This window comes from Podarcis muralis, chromosome 14 (assembly GCF_964188315.1).
Source record: "Podarcis muralis chromosome 14, rPodMur119.hap1.1, whole genome shotgun sequence".
NCBI lineage: Eukaryota > Metazoa > Chordata > Lepidosauria > Squamata > Lacertidae > Podarcis > Podarcis muralis.
The window spans coordinates 6,361,217-6,375,468 of NC_135668.1; the positions used below are offsets into that span (position 1 = coordinate 6,361,217).

At 46.2% G+C, this 14,252-nt stretch overlaps 1 protein-coding gene across 2 annotated transcripts in view; it reads left to right on the plus strand.

Moving 5' to 3' along the window:
* The window catches only part of PRTG (protogenin), an 86,094-nt gene that overhangs the window by 34,558 nt on the left and 37,284 nt on the right, over positions 1-14,252 (plus strand). For both annotated transcript variants that reach the window (XM_028706188.2, XM_028706189.2), the window contains exons 3-11: positions 743-887; positions 1,172-1,305; positions 1,541-1,678; positions 3,564-3,722; positions 4,338-4,497; positions 4,980-5,227; positions 8,714-8,878; positions 9,070-9,375; positions 9,845-10,033. In XM_028706188.2, the coding sequence (XP_028562021.2) occupies positions 743-887; positions 1,172-1,305; positions 1,541-1,678; positions 3,564-3,722; positions 4,338-4,497; positions 4,980-5,227; positions 8,714-8,878; positions 9,070-9,375; positions 9,845-10,033 (1,644 nt within the window). The remainder of the gene's footprint in view (positions 1-742; positions 888-1,171; positions 1,306-1,540; positions 1,679-3,563; positions 3,723-4,337; positions 4,498-4,979; positions 5,228-8,713; positions 8,879-9,069; positions 9,376-9,844; positions 10,034-14,252) is intronic.

Below are 14,252 nucleotides of genomic sequence, written 5' to 3' on the forward strand. Positions count from 1 at the left end.
AAGCGGCTTAGTCATGCTGGCCACATGATCCGGAAGCTGTCTGCAGACAACGCCGGCTCCCTTGGCCTATAGAGCGAGATTAACACGCAACCCCAGAGTCGTCCGTGACTGGACCTAAAAGTCAGGGGTACCTTTACCTTTACCAAATTGACCAAAACCTGTATGACTGATTGGCTAGGATTTCTGTAACCCACCCATTGTAGCAGGATGCCATTGCAGTAGCTCTTGTTTGCCTGAAGCAACCTCTATAGAGCAGCCTGGCTGGGGTTGATGGGCTTTGTAGTCCAAAACAGCTGGAGGGCACCAGGTTGGAGAAGGCTACTCTAGAGAAAGCACTTTAAAGAGTCATGTGTTGGCTGCAGTAGGGACTTCATGTGAGTGTATATATCTATGTGGCAGAGAGCCACCGTGCCTAATCTCTGACTGGTTCCTGATACACCTGAAAATGGGTTTTGCCAATTCCCTGGGAAATGTTTGCAATATGACCTGAAAAAAATATTAATGCGTTATAGCAGCACTTGGCAAATGAAGTGCATGCTTAATGGAATTTCAGTTTAGTTACAAGGATATATCCTTGTGAGACTAGTTCATTCATCTGTTGTCTAAATTGATCTCTCTTTAGAGGCTGTTTTCTCAAAGAAGAAAAGAATGTGTTCTTCTGAATAGGATAATGTATTCATTTTGCTTTTTGCTTGTTTTCTGTGTTAATTCTCAAGCTTTCATTTTTCTCCCCCTCTTTTAGCTATGTCTGCATTTGAAATTCAGCCACTTCCAGTGGAGGCGCATGAAGGGAGTGTGGCTCGCTTTGCATGCAAAATCTCTGCCAACCCTCCTGCCATCATCACCTGGGAGGTGAATCGGACAACCTTGCCAATAGCCATGGACAGGTACGGATACTTGGTTCTCTTGCACTAAACCTATTTATTACATCTGCATCTTACCATTCTTGCAAGAAGTTCAGGGCGGCAGTGTGTGTAGGGGTTGTCCCATTTTATTAGGGGACTGAGGTTAGGCTGAGAGAACATGCTGTCCCTCAGTGAGCTTAATGGCTGAGCAGGGCTCCAAACTCCGGTCTCCCTGGGGCCAAGTTCAGCATCCTGCTCTGCTCATCATACTGGTTCTCTGATTCATTCTGAAACTCTTCTCCCCTCCCTTTCCACAATCCTTTCAGAATAACCGCATTGCCGACGGGAGTGCTGCAGATCTATGGCGTCCAACAGAAGGATGCTGGGAATTATCGCTGTGTCGCCACAACAGTTGCCAACAGGCGCAAAAGTGTCGAGGCGATGCTCACAGTTGTCCCAGGTATCCTGATAATATCTTGTTGATTCTAGCATTGCTCCATTGCATCACCTGCAGGCACTGATTTCCCTCATGGGACAACTGCCCAGATTTTCACTGCGGGTCTACTTCTTCATAATTTGGGGCCTGATCCTAAGACTTGCTGTGCCACATTCATGTTTGGTGTGTCTCTGCGTGTATGTCAGCTGTGCATTTCCATTTAACTCTCTGCTTGCTTGTGTTTCTTATTTTTTTTAAGCCTCCAACATTAAGCTTTTCCACAAGCCATCCATCATAGCTGGTCCTCAGAACATCACAACTTCCCTCCACCAAACTGTCATCTTTGAATGCATTGCCACAGGGAATCCAAAGCCTATTGTTTCCTGGAGCCGTTTAGGTGAGTCCTGAAACCGATCTTTGGCTCTTCACTTTGGGCAAATTGAAGACGGTCTCCGCTTTCATTTCCACCATCATTGTGCCAGATGAGGAAAAGGAAGGAGAGAAAGAGATGATCCAGGGGTTCCTCTTGTTTCCAATTTGTGTTTCACACTATTGCTGTAGAACCACGAGGGCAGGTTGGGGGCTGGGAGTGCAGTGATCAAATGAATGCTGAGATCAGTGCTGGAGAAGAATCCTCCAGGACTTCCCTAATAGGAGGCAAAAGTTTCTCCACAGACTAGTCAGTGTGGAAAGAGTGTAGGAAACTTGACAGGCACTTGCCATCCTCAAAGCAGTGGGGTAGAAGGAGCTGCATTCCTCCAGGGGTCATGCATGAGGAAGGGCTTAAGCTCAGTAGCAGAGCATCTGCTTTGCATGCAGAAGGCTCCAAGGGTGGCATATCCAGGTCAGTCTGGGAGGCACTCCCTGCCTGAAACCCTGAAGAGGCACCACTAGGTCTGTGGTTGAGAATCCTGGGCTAGATGGATCCAGTGATCTGACTTGGTAGAAGGCAGCTTCCTATGTTGAGGGTCACATGCTAGTGGTGTGGGGGTGCCGGAGTCCCCGCCCTCCCTACACCCCTTCTCTGTCTCACACAAAACATGCCCCATTCATATTTTTTCTCGCACACACTACATGGCCCATCCCCCCAACCAAGCACATGCTCCATTCATTCACAATCTCTCTTATGGGCACACAACCACCCATTTACATACAGAAACATGCACCTCCTTTATCCATTCATTCCCTTACACCCACAATCTGTTTCCAACCCCTTCCTCTTCCCCTGTGATCCTGGCCCAGATTGGGAGGCCCATGCCTGCACTTTGCATCAGGAAAAACCTCCCATTCACTCCAGTGAGATATAAACCCCACCCCATGCAAACTGCAGGTGTGTATTGGGGGGAGAGGCTATTGTGGGTCAGGATCTTAGGATGGTGGATAGGATTCCTTTGCTCCTTGCTCATCCAAATGGGCCCCCTGTGTCTTCTGTTTGAATTGGGAAAAGAAGCTTCCATTAATTTCGGGTGGAATGCCTTTTCCTCTACAGTTGCAGGCCAAATATGATCCAGACTAAGACTCTGGCATAGGGATTAATTCTTTTGCCACTGCTGTGACGCCAGCGCAGTTCTGGCCTCTGCACCTGCTGTCTCCATAGAAGAAAAGCTCCCTTTGGAGCATATGGGAGCTTTCCCCCAAACTGCAGCTGTGGCCATGCTCTTAAAGCTTCCCAGGCCCCACAGTGTCAGCTGTGCCAGTGCAAAGCTTGCATGCTGTAAGAGAAGCAGGATTGCAGCTGATGAGCAACAGCACTGCAGGCAAGACTTGTCTTGTGTAGAAGGATCCGGTGGCCATTGCCCCTTCACAAATAGGATGTCTGGAACTGGATGTTACCTGTTGGGGTCAGCTTTGCTACAGTGGTTGGAAAGTATTTAAGAAGCAGGAAGCATGGGAATGCCAAGGGTAACGTCAGCACTGTTCCAGGACTGAAGAGGTTATGCCTATGCAAGTGTTTGGGATCAGGTCAGGATGCTTTCACCCAATTCTAACTAGCTGGATGTCCATCAAACAAATTCTAGAATGAATTAGACTGGAGGTGGCTCACCTGTGGTCCTCTCCGATGTTCTGGGACTGCAGGTTCCATCACCCCTAACCATTGGCCATGTGAGCAGATGGAAAGTCTACAGTTTAGCCACCCCTGGATTGGATTCTTTGCTTAAGTGTAGACTGGTGTTGAGCCATCACAAAGAGAAGCTGGGCAGTGAAGGGGGACTCCAGAAGGTGGAATTGGTTTATCCACCACCAAAGAACATCTTCATTTCTGGCTTGTTTTCCCCAAACAGACCATAAATCCATTGACGTTTTCAACACTCGTGTGCTTGGGAATGGGAATCTCATGATCTCGGATGTGAAAGTACAGCACTCTGGAGTTTACATCTGTCGTGCTACAATTCCTGGCACGCGCAACTTCACCACTGCAATGGCAACACTTGTTGTGCTAGGTGAGCTGACTTTGAAAGCCTCTCAGGGTTGGGTGTGAAGCAGATTTAGCCACTGAAGAAATGGCGTTGCTCATTCAACATCAGGCTTTGAGAACCTGGTGTACTCTGGTGTTTTTAACTACAATTCCCATCAGTCCCAGGCAGCACAAGCATACTGTGTTACTCTGGAACAAAGCCTTCCTGTTGAGTGAAGGGTCTTGTTGCTTGGGCTGGTGAGGCTGAACTGTGAAAATAAACCAGATGAGGAGGCTCTGCAGAAATGCTCTACAGGAGGCATTTTATATTGGCACAGAAGCAGAGATCCCCTCATGTGTCACTTGATCTTAAATTTCATGCCTGTCCTAACCCAGAGGCTTGAAGTGGTGGGTGATGAAGCAGGGTATGGAACACCTGTAAAATAGCCAAATAGCATCTCATTAAAAATGGCTCCTACTTTGCAACTGCTTCCTGTTCCTCCCTCTTCCCACAAGAAAGCCACTCCAGACAAAGGTGCCCTGCAACTCTGCCCCCCAGGTGCTCTGCATTTGGCAAGACTCTAGAGGAAAGGGTTTAACATATTCTGGGATCTTGCCTGAGAAAGATTTTGGTTTCAACTTTTGTTTCACAATCCCTCAGCTCCCCCTTCGTTTGTGGAGTGGCCGGAAAGCTTGACGAGGCCTCGAGCTGGCACAGCTCGTTTTGCCTGCCAGGCAGAAGGCATCCCAGCTCCCAAGATGTCCTGGCTGAAGAACGGGAGGAAGATCCATTCCAACGGCAGAATCAAAATGTACAACAGGTGAGAACGGCCAGCTGCCCAATGACTCTGGAGCTATTGAGGACCTGTGGGGAGAGGTGCTCCTGCCAAGGCAGAGTGGTGGATTTGGGGGTGTCACCGTGAAGGATTGGCAGGTCTGACCCATGGATGGTGTGGCAGTGTGTTCATTCCAGTGTGGCATGTGGATTGGAGCGTCTTTCCAGTTGTTGTTTTTTTATAATTTTGAATAATTCCAATCATGTTCTTTCCATTATTTTATGTGCCTTTTTAATAGAAGTGAGCAGAATAAATCCCTAACAATGGTACTAAATCAAAACAAAAAAAATTCCTTCCAGTAGCACCTTAAAGACCAACTAAGTTAGTTCTTGGTATGAGCTTTCGTGTGCATGCACACTTATTCAGATACATGCATGCACACTTCTTCAGATATCAGTTGGTGGACAGTCTGCTCTTTCTTCTTTTTAATTTTTCCCTGGTCTCTTGTTGTCTGTCTGTCTGTCTAGCAAACTGGTGATCAACCAGATCATCCCTGAAGATGACGCCATCTACCAGTGCATGGCCGAGAACAGCCAGGGCTCCATCCTGTCCAGGGCACGATTGACGGTAGTTCTGTCCGAAGACCGGCCCAGTGCCCCTTGCAATGTCCATGCAGAAACTATGTCAAGTTCAGCCATCCTTCTGGCCTGGGAGAGGCCACTTTACAATTCAGACAAAGTCATCGCTTACTCAGTGCACTACATGAAGGCCGAAGGTAAGTATGGTATTTGTCTGGTGAGCACCCTGAGCTGCTGCTTGGCTCCTCCATATTTCGGGCACAAGAGGCTTCCCTATAGAATGGATGGTTCTGGGCCTTTTTGAGGGCAAGGGCAAATAAATCTGCTGCAGTCTTGAGGACCAGCATCCTCCCTCCTTCTCCTCTGGCTCATGCAAGTTCCTCTATAGACTTCTGCAGCATTTCCTTTTATTTACCTTTTGCTCTCTGGGATAAATCATATGAAGAATTGTAATGTGCTGCCTAATCTGTGGGGTTTTAGGTACTGTAATACAATATCTGGCTTGTGGTTCCCTTGAAATGAATGTATGGAGAAGTCGCTGGGCCTGTTTTAAGGAGATCAAATGGCATGTGGCATTTATACTTCCAGTATCTTTTGAAAGACAACTTTAATTGATGTGTCATTACTCTTCCACTGATGAATCAAGTTTATATTCTGTGTGGGTTGTTGGGCCGCAGACTGTGTTTGGATGCATGTATGTCTATAATGGCACTTCAGTATCTTCCCCAGACTCAGTGCTTGCATTCAGATTGACCAATGGAGGAAGGATATGGTAGTTGTCACCCTTCCTGCTATACCATCCAAACTTGACTACTTCAACATGCTCTATGTGGGGCTGCCATTTAAAAGTATTTAGAGGCTTCTGCTATGGAGGCAGAATTCCACTTTTTAGCAGGGAATAGATGGCCATGATTGTTGAAGAACTCCAGTCTTACGAGATCTGGAGTGGCACCTGTGGGCTTCCAGACATGGTTTACGTGCCAGTTTCAACCTTTTAAATTGCCTGGGGTCACTTGAGGAGGCCCATCTCTCCATAGGAGCCTGGTCTTGTAGATGGAAGTGTAAAGGATTCTACTTCAACCCCTGAATCTCTCATGCCTCCCTGTTGTGTAGCAGTTACCTTGAGCAGTGGGTCGGGCATAATGATCACACAGAAGAACGTGCTGCTCTCTCTCAGCCTCTCTGACCTTTTTAACTATTCAACATACCCAATATTTCCACACCTCGTTATGGAGGGTCATTGAGGTATGCAAAAGAATGACCACCAGGTTGGTTTGTGTAAGAAATAAATTTCCCTTCTTACATTTACAAAACACATTTTATAGACCAGCTTCTGTCTCGCCAGAATAAATACTGAAGGTTTCTGGAAATTATATGGGTACAATACATTAACTGTTTGATAACCGATGGGCTGGTTAAAAACAAGACTTGGCTGTTGATTCCCCCTGGTTAATTGGCCTTGTGTGTCGCACAAAGTGGATAGCCCCTTGTTCAGCTGCTGTAGCAGCAGCATCCTTAACCTGTCCTGAAGCATTCTGGGAACTTTGTGGGAACTCTTGAATTGCTGGAGGTGTATCTGGTCTCACAGACTTTTGTTTGAAGTAGTTAGCTAGCGTTTACTCCTATGCTGCCTTTTCCATTGAAAAATACTCCGCAGCTCACAGTGGTTAACACAAAGACAAAATTCAAGCAATAAAATGCAGCATGCAAAAATGTAAGACAGCAAACTCCTGCCATCTTAAAACAACAGCCACCTAAAAGCCAAATACAACTATCACCCTCCCTAAAGACAGGCCAGTCCCAGCCCACCCCCACCCCAAAAAAAATCAGTGAGCAGGAGCAAGGGGAAATTCTCAGGCAACAACCCCTCCCTATAAAGGTACTGGGCAACAGAGCGGTTGAAAAAATATGTACCTTGATGCTCCAGCACAATCTTCCCCCATGCAAAAAATGAGGTGGGTAGGTCTACATGCCACCTGCGGGATCAGATGCAACATGAGTCCCAGTTTCTGGAGTCTGATCCAACATCAGCTTAGCTCTTCTGACCTCCTTGTTTGTAACTGCACTGTCCGTGGAGGGAAAGCCGAGAAATTTCTTCCTGTTGACAAAGCGCTGCACTTTTCACACAAGCCCGATATTGCTCCATTCACTGTAAAGAAATGCAGCATTTCTAAAATATGCTCCAAAAATCTGGTCATATTTTCGTCCACCTGCCTCACAGGCCGAATAATAAAAGTTAGCGCTGAATACAAATTGGGCTAGGGGCAGAGGTAGCAGAGAGAGAAAACAAACAGGTGTCTGCTGAGAGCTACTTAAAGGAAAGAAAAAAGTATTTCAAATTGGGGTAGGGGAGATGTTTGTGGTACTAGGGAGAATGGGGACTTGATGAGGGAGCGTGTTAATTCCTTGTTAGCGATTAAGAAAAGGAACAAAGGAATGGCTGATTGGGTGGGAGGGAGGGGGAGCCTGCCTTGTCTTCTCTGCTGCCTCTTCGAGGCGGGGGCCTCCTTTCCTCCCCATGGAGTCTTCCCAGCTATTCAAGACAAGAAGGAGCCCTTTCAGTTTGGGTTCAGGGATCCTGTGTAGCAGGTCAGAAATCGTGCCATGCAGTTCCTAATTAACCAGCCATTAATTAGGGTGTTGTGAGATGCTCATAATCTTGCCTAATTAAAATGCTATCAAGTTAACTCAAAACTGTGGGAAAACCGACTGGTGGAATTTTTGTTGTTCAGGTTGTAGGGAGGTTCTGTTCTTAGGAGGGGAGGCTTAAACTGCTTCAAGGAGCGAGGTTTGTGGGTTTTTGTTGTTTTCACAAAGTTGACAAGCAATTTGGCATGAATTGTGCCTTAAGGAAGGGCCTCTGGCTGCCGCCACCAGCTGCTTTCTGCTTTAGAGCTTTGCTCTATAGGAACGAAGCAGGACAAAGCCCCCACGAAGCCTACCATGCATTTATGGGGCACGTTTGGATGTAAATTGCTGCACTCATTAAGGAGGAAAAGCATGTTTTAAACTAATCCTTGTTGCTCTGTCCCCGAACTAAAACAGGTACACAGTCCTGTGTGCACCAAACAGAACAAATCTATTAGCAGGATCATTTGAGTTAAAATGGGGAGCCAGGGGTCCAGAGCATCTTCGTTTTGATTTGGTTGGTGTTTTTAAGCAGCCACAGCCAATCACTCGCCACCCCCAGGGTCCAAAATTAGAACTGCCATACAGCAGGAGATCCAGAGGCTGTGATGGCTCCCCTCTTGTGCCTTCCTGCTTTCTCTTCACAGTTTGTTGTGGTTTAGTTTTCTGAATGGCGTTTTTGAGCTGAATCAGCACATCCGCAGAGAGCTTTCTGTTCAGCACATCCCAAAGCCCCATGTTCTGTAGCAAGGCACAGTTTGGTAGCATGAAACTGCTTTCACTCAGACTACAAAAAGAAACCCCATTCTGACCCAGTCCAAATATTTTTCTCAGAAATGCCCCATTTTTAGTGGTTGGACTTACTTCCAAGTAAGAATGCCACCTTGTAGTTCAATCCTAAACCTCATTACATACAAGGAAATCTCCCTGATTTATTCTTGCCTGGCTTAGGGCGATTTACCAGGTAAATGTTGATAGGATCGCAGCCTTAAACATATAATCCTGTAGAGAGGTTTCGGGTGCATTTATTTCTGTAAATTCTTTCTGCATTCCAGGTTTAAATAATGAAGAATATCAAGTTGTTATTGGAAACGACACAACACATTATATTATTGACGACTTGGAGCCGGCCAGCAACTACACCTTTTACATAGTGGCCTACATGCCGATGGGAGCTAGCCAAATGTCTGACCACGTGACACAACACACCCTGGAAGACAGTAAGTTCTTTTAAAAAAAAAATCTTTATATCCTGCCTTTCCCCTGACAGGGACTCAAGGTGCTAAACAGCTAAAAACAGAAAAAGCAACAATTAAAAAACAATTAAAGTGTGTGTGAGAGAGAGAACGAGAGACTTATCCTGTTATATCAGAGGGAAAACTGTTCTTCTTTCTGCTTCTCCTCCTCTTAGTCCCTCTGAGGGCTCCTGAGATCAGCTTGACAAGCCAAAGTCCCACAGATATTCTCATCTCCTGGCTGCCGATTCCAGCCAAGTACCGGCGAGGCCAGGTCGTCTCGTTCCGCTTGTCATTTCGACTCAGCACCGAGAGCACCGTCCAGGTTCTGGAGCTCCCAGGCACGACCTACGAACACCTTTTAGGGGGCCTGAAGCCCGACAGCATCTATTTGGTTCGTATCTCTGCAGCAACTCGGATTGGCTGGGGAGAGGCCTCCCTGTGGACTTCTCATCACACGCCGAAAGCCACGAGTGTCAAAGGTGTGTCATCTTTTCAATTTAAGATATGCCCAAATAATGGACCTTTCAACTGAAGTCACAGCAAAACATCTCTAGCAAGCTAACCTGAATTGCCCCTGGTGTCCTTTCCTTTGAAGTGTTGTCCTTGCAGCCCTGTGGCTCAACTGAAGTTTATATTTGCTGCTTCATGAACTCATTTCACCTGTGTTTTATGATATGGGGCATTAGTTTTGCACAGACTTTGCACCGGCTCTGTAGGCTGTGTAGCCGTGGGTGTGATGCACTGGACCTCCCAGGGGTTTTACAGGAAGGGAAGAGCCATGGCTCATCAATGGTGTGTGGGAGAAACTCCCTGGCATTTCCAGGCATGCCTGGGAGAGACATTTCTAGGCTGAGCCAGGTGGGTTAATGGTCTGACTCAAGATAATGCAGCTTCCTTGTTTTCTGCTTGTTCCTCCAATGTGAAAATTAACTCCCCTTCTTTTCCTAGCACCAAAATCTCCTGAGCTGCGTCTGGAACCCCTGAACTGCACAACGATCATGGTGAGCTGGCAAAAAGATTTGGAAGACACGGCAGCCATCCAGGGCTACAAATTGTACTACAAGGAAGAAGGCCAGCAAGAAAATGGACCTATCCTGCTAGAGGCCAGTGACTTGACACACACCATCAGTGGCCTGGGTGAGTTTGCACACAGCTTCTGCCTTCTGTATTTCTGAAGGAGAAGCCAAGCTCATTTCACAGTAGGAGTGAGGGGCAAAGCTTTTTGTTAGAGCCACTCGTGTGATGATGGGGAGATTCCCCCTTAAATGCATGTGGAGTCACTTGCTCCCCTCAGAAGGAATGACTGGATTGAATTGCTTAAATATGGGGCAGCTCAGACGTTATGTAAATCTGGTTTTCTTCTTGCATGTTGTTGTTTAGTCGTTTAGTCGTGTCCGACTCTTCGTGACCCCCTGGACCAGAGCACGCCAGGCACTCCTGTCTTCCACTACTTCCCGCAGTTTGGTCAAACTCATGCTGGTAGCTTTGAGAACACTATCCAACCATCTCGTCCTCTTTCATCCCCTTCTCCTTGTGCCCTCCATCTTTCCCAACATCAGGGTCTTTTCCAGGGAGTCTTCTCTTCTCATGAGGTGGCCAAAGTATTGGAGCCTCAGCTTCAGGATCTGTCCTTCCAGGGAGCACTCAGGGCTGATTTCCTTCAGAATGGAGAGGTTTGATCTTCTTGCATACAGAGGGACAATTAAGAGTCGCCTGTACTGGAAGGCCTTTGATCTGTGAGGGTTGCTGTGCTCTATTCCTTAAAAATTCCCTATCCCGAGGTTGATTCAGCTAAATACCTCTGCTGTTATGGGTAGTATTTGTGGCTTTTCTCCTGCAACTGGTTATTTTAATGGTTTTATTAGCCACTTTGAATATAGTTTATGCATAAAAATGATATAAATAAATATGTTCCTGAATGTTGACATTTACCTAGGATTGTAGAAGACCCACAGACAAATGCCGGAAATATTTCTACCCTGATTTTATTATTATTATTATTAGTTGATTTATATATCCTCCCTTCTGATGCAGTTATTCCATCAAGACAATGTTCAAAATTTAATAAGTGGTGGTGATGATGAAGGCATGATCTGGTAGACACTGTATACTTGGAGTTCCCAAAAACTCTTGACAAAATACCACACCAAGGATTCCTGAGTCCTCTTGTGGATCAGGAATTGGCTAAGAAACAGGAAGCAGGCAGAAGGAACAAATGGACAGTTCTCCTGAAGAAGGGATATAGAATGTGGGGTCCTCCAAAGATTGGTATTGGGACAGGCGCTTTTTATCTTATTAATTAATGGTTTAGCAATATTTTGGCCAAGAGTGCTGATGATGCCAACTTGTTTAGGGTGATAAAAATGAAAGGGGATTGCAAGGCGTTCCAAAAGGATCTTTCTGAACTGGGCGGGTGGCTCTCTTACTCATTAAGATAGCAAATGTGATCCAGTGCAAGCAATTGTGAATTGATGCATGTCGGGGGTAAAACTTCACATACATGTTCATGGGGTCTGAACTAGCAGTGACTGACCAGCAAAGAGGTCTTGGGGTCACAGTGTATAGCTCAATGAAAATGTTGACCCATTTTGCAGCAGCTGTGAAAAGGGCAAATTCCATATTTGGGATCATTGTGGCTTATCACTAAGCACATAAATTTATCCCCTACCTAGGATGATTAGGAAAGAATCTAAATAAAAGTTTTTCTCTGTCTCTCAACATTCTCGAACCTGGAGCCATCCAATAAAGAAGAGTGGTTGGAAGTTCTGGACAGTCAAAAGGACGTCTTCTGTCTTGAAGTTTTGCCTTTTATGTTCCTGTATCTTTAAAGCTGTTTTGACTGAAATCTAAATAAGTAGCTGGGTCTAGTGTGATAACTTGGAGTAGAAAGGAGAAAAAGGGCACTAAGGAACACCCTGTTTTTAAGGTGCCAGAAAGGGATTTCCACCCCCACCTTGGGGCTGGGATGAGACTCGGTGATTGACTGAATTGTCAGAATTAAATCATCACCGCAGCCCGGTCAACTGGCCTCTTTACCACACTCAGATTCACCCCCTTCTTCATGCGTTATTACTCCAGAAGCAAGAGAGATTTTTAGACAGAGCAACTGCCAAGTCTTCTCAGTGGGTCAGGGTCCATACGTGGTCCTTTCAAGACGGAGGCCTTCTGGCAGCAGGATGGGACCCATTGAGCACAGACCAGAACACGAAAGGATCAGCAGTGGCTCAGTCAAAGAAGGGATGCCTCTTCTTTTAAGATGTCATTGATCTGTCTTTGGACAGTGTATCCTGCTGAAAGCATGCGGATACAGACCGGCACACCTGGCTCTCCTTATAGCAGAGCATTTCAGAGCCTTGCTGATTTGGCTCAGGTGTTGCACAGAAGGCTGCAAAATAAACCGGGTTTTTTAGAATCGATGATCAGTGAAATGGCACAGGTGAAGCGTCCTAGTAAAACGGGCTGCGATAATCATTTAAGGATAAATGTTGTCACTGCAGTTGCGGCTGCTTAGCAAATGCCCTCTAATGCAAAATGCAACTTGAGCCGGTGTAGTTGTGTTGTCACATTGGCTATGAAGTGCCTGCTCCAATACCGTGAAGTCTCTCCCGACATGCATGCATGCTGGTCATCTAGTGTGTTTCAGAAATGGTGTCACTACTGGAAAACTTGGTCCACCAGTGGTGCTCCCTCTCTCCAGCTTCCCACAGAGCCTGACTGGTTGTTAAATTACACAACCATATGTCACTAGTTCCTAGATCCATTTTTGTTTTGATGGCAACCTGTGAAAGGAAGAATTCATATTTGGGGTTACACTTCATGCTGTCATGTAGCTGCACCTTGGAATCCAGATGATGTCACAACAGAACCAGTGATGTCATTTTAAGATTGCACTTCCCAAACTAAACAACTTGCAGAGGGGCAGCCATGTTGGTCTGTAGCAGCAAGCACCAGAAAGGAACATAAAGGCCTAGCAGGATTTATTAGGACAGAAACCTTTGTGGACAGTCATCAGGCTCATGAAGCAATGTTCTCAAGTGGCAGGCAGGTATACTCAAGTATACCCGCAAGGTGAAGGTGACCCGGAAACTACAACTAATCCAGAATGCAGCGGCTAGACTGGTGACTGGGGGTGGCCACCAAGACCACATAAAACCGGTCTTGAAAGACCTACATTGGCTCCCAGTACGTTTCTGAGCACGATTCAAAGTGTTGGTGTTGACCTTTAAAGCCCTAAATGGCCCCAGCCCAGTATACCTGAAGGCGTCTCCTCCCCCATCGTTCTGCTCGGACGCTGAGGTCCAGCGCCGAGGGCCTTCTGGCGGTTTCCTCACTGTGAGAAGCAAAGCTACAGGGAACCAGGCAGAGGGCCTTCTTGGTAGTGGCGCCCGCCCTGTGGAACACCCTCCCATGAGATGTCAAAGAGAAAAATAACTACCTGACATTTAGAAGACATCTGAAGGCAGCCCTGTTCAGGGAAGTTTTTAATGTGTGACATTTTAGTGTATTTATGGTCTTTGTTGGAAGCCGCCCAGAGTGGCTGGGGAAACCCAGCCAGATGGGTGGGGTACAAATAATAAATTATTATTATTATTATTATTATTATTATTATTATTATTATTATTATTATTATCTGCTTCCATCCATGTGGAGCAACTTCAGCATAATTAGTGGGGCCTTCCATCTGGATTAACTGGTGTGAGGATTGCAATTAAGATGCTGCTATCAGACTGTCTGCTCTGGCAGCATTCCCAGTTATTCTGGGTTCTTTGTTGCTGGCCTCTGTGACATTTCTCCCCCTCACCTCCACCACATGCTGTCAGACCACATCTTGTCTCTGGGTGTTTGAGTCTCTCCTTTGTGCCCACTGTTTATTTTCTAACAGAATTTTTCGGCATGCTTTCTCTTTTCCGCCCCACCCCCTGTGTCAGTGGGACTAATAAACACAGCAGCCGTGTTCTGGGCTGCTCTTCTCCAAATAAATATATTGGCACACTTAGTGACATTTATGTCACAACTTTCCCCTTCCCCACACACATTTATTTTTCTGCAGGATATGCACACACATATACACCCCTGCTTCCTGCTCCAGTGTAAAATTCCGTCCCTGTTGCCACTTGGCTTTTCTGCAGGAACTGACTCTGTAGAGCATGCCTTGCATTTTTGCCCCTAATTTTAATCCTTCTCGCTCCACACTTTGCAGAGAAACTCCCCTGTTGTGGCACTTGGCACATGTCTTCCTCCAGCTTTTGCTTCTGTAATATTCTCCAGATATTTCTTGGCTTCCTGTGGGTGTTTGTTTGTTGGGAAGGATCTCTGGTGTGCAGCAAAGTGTGGAAACCAAACCAAAATAGAAAGG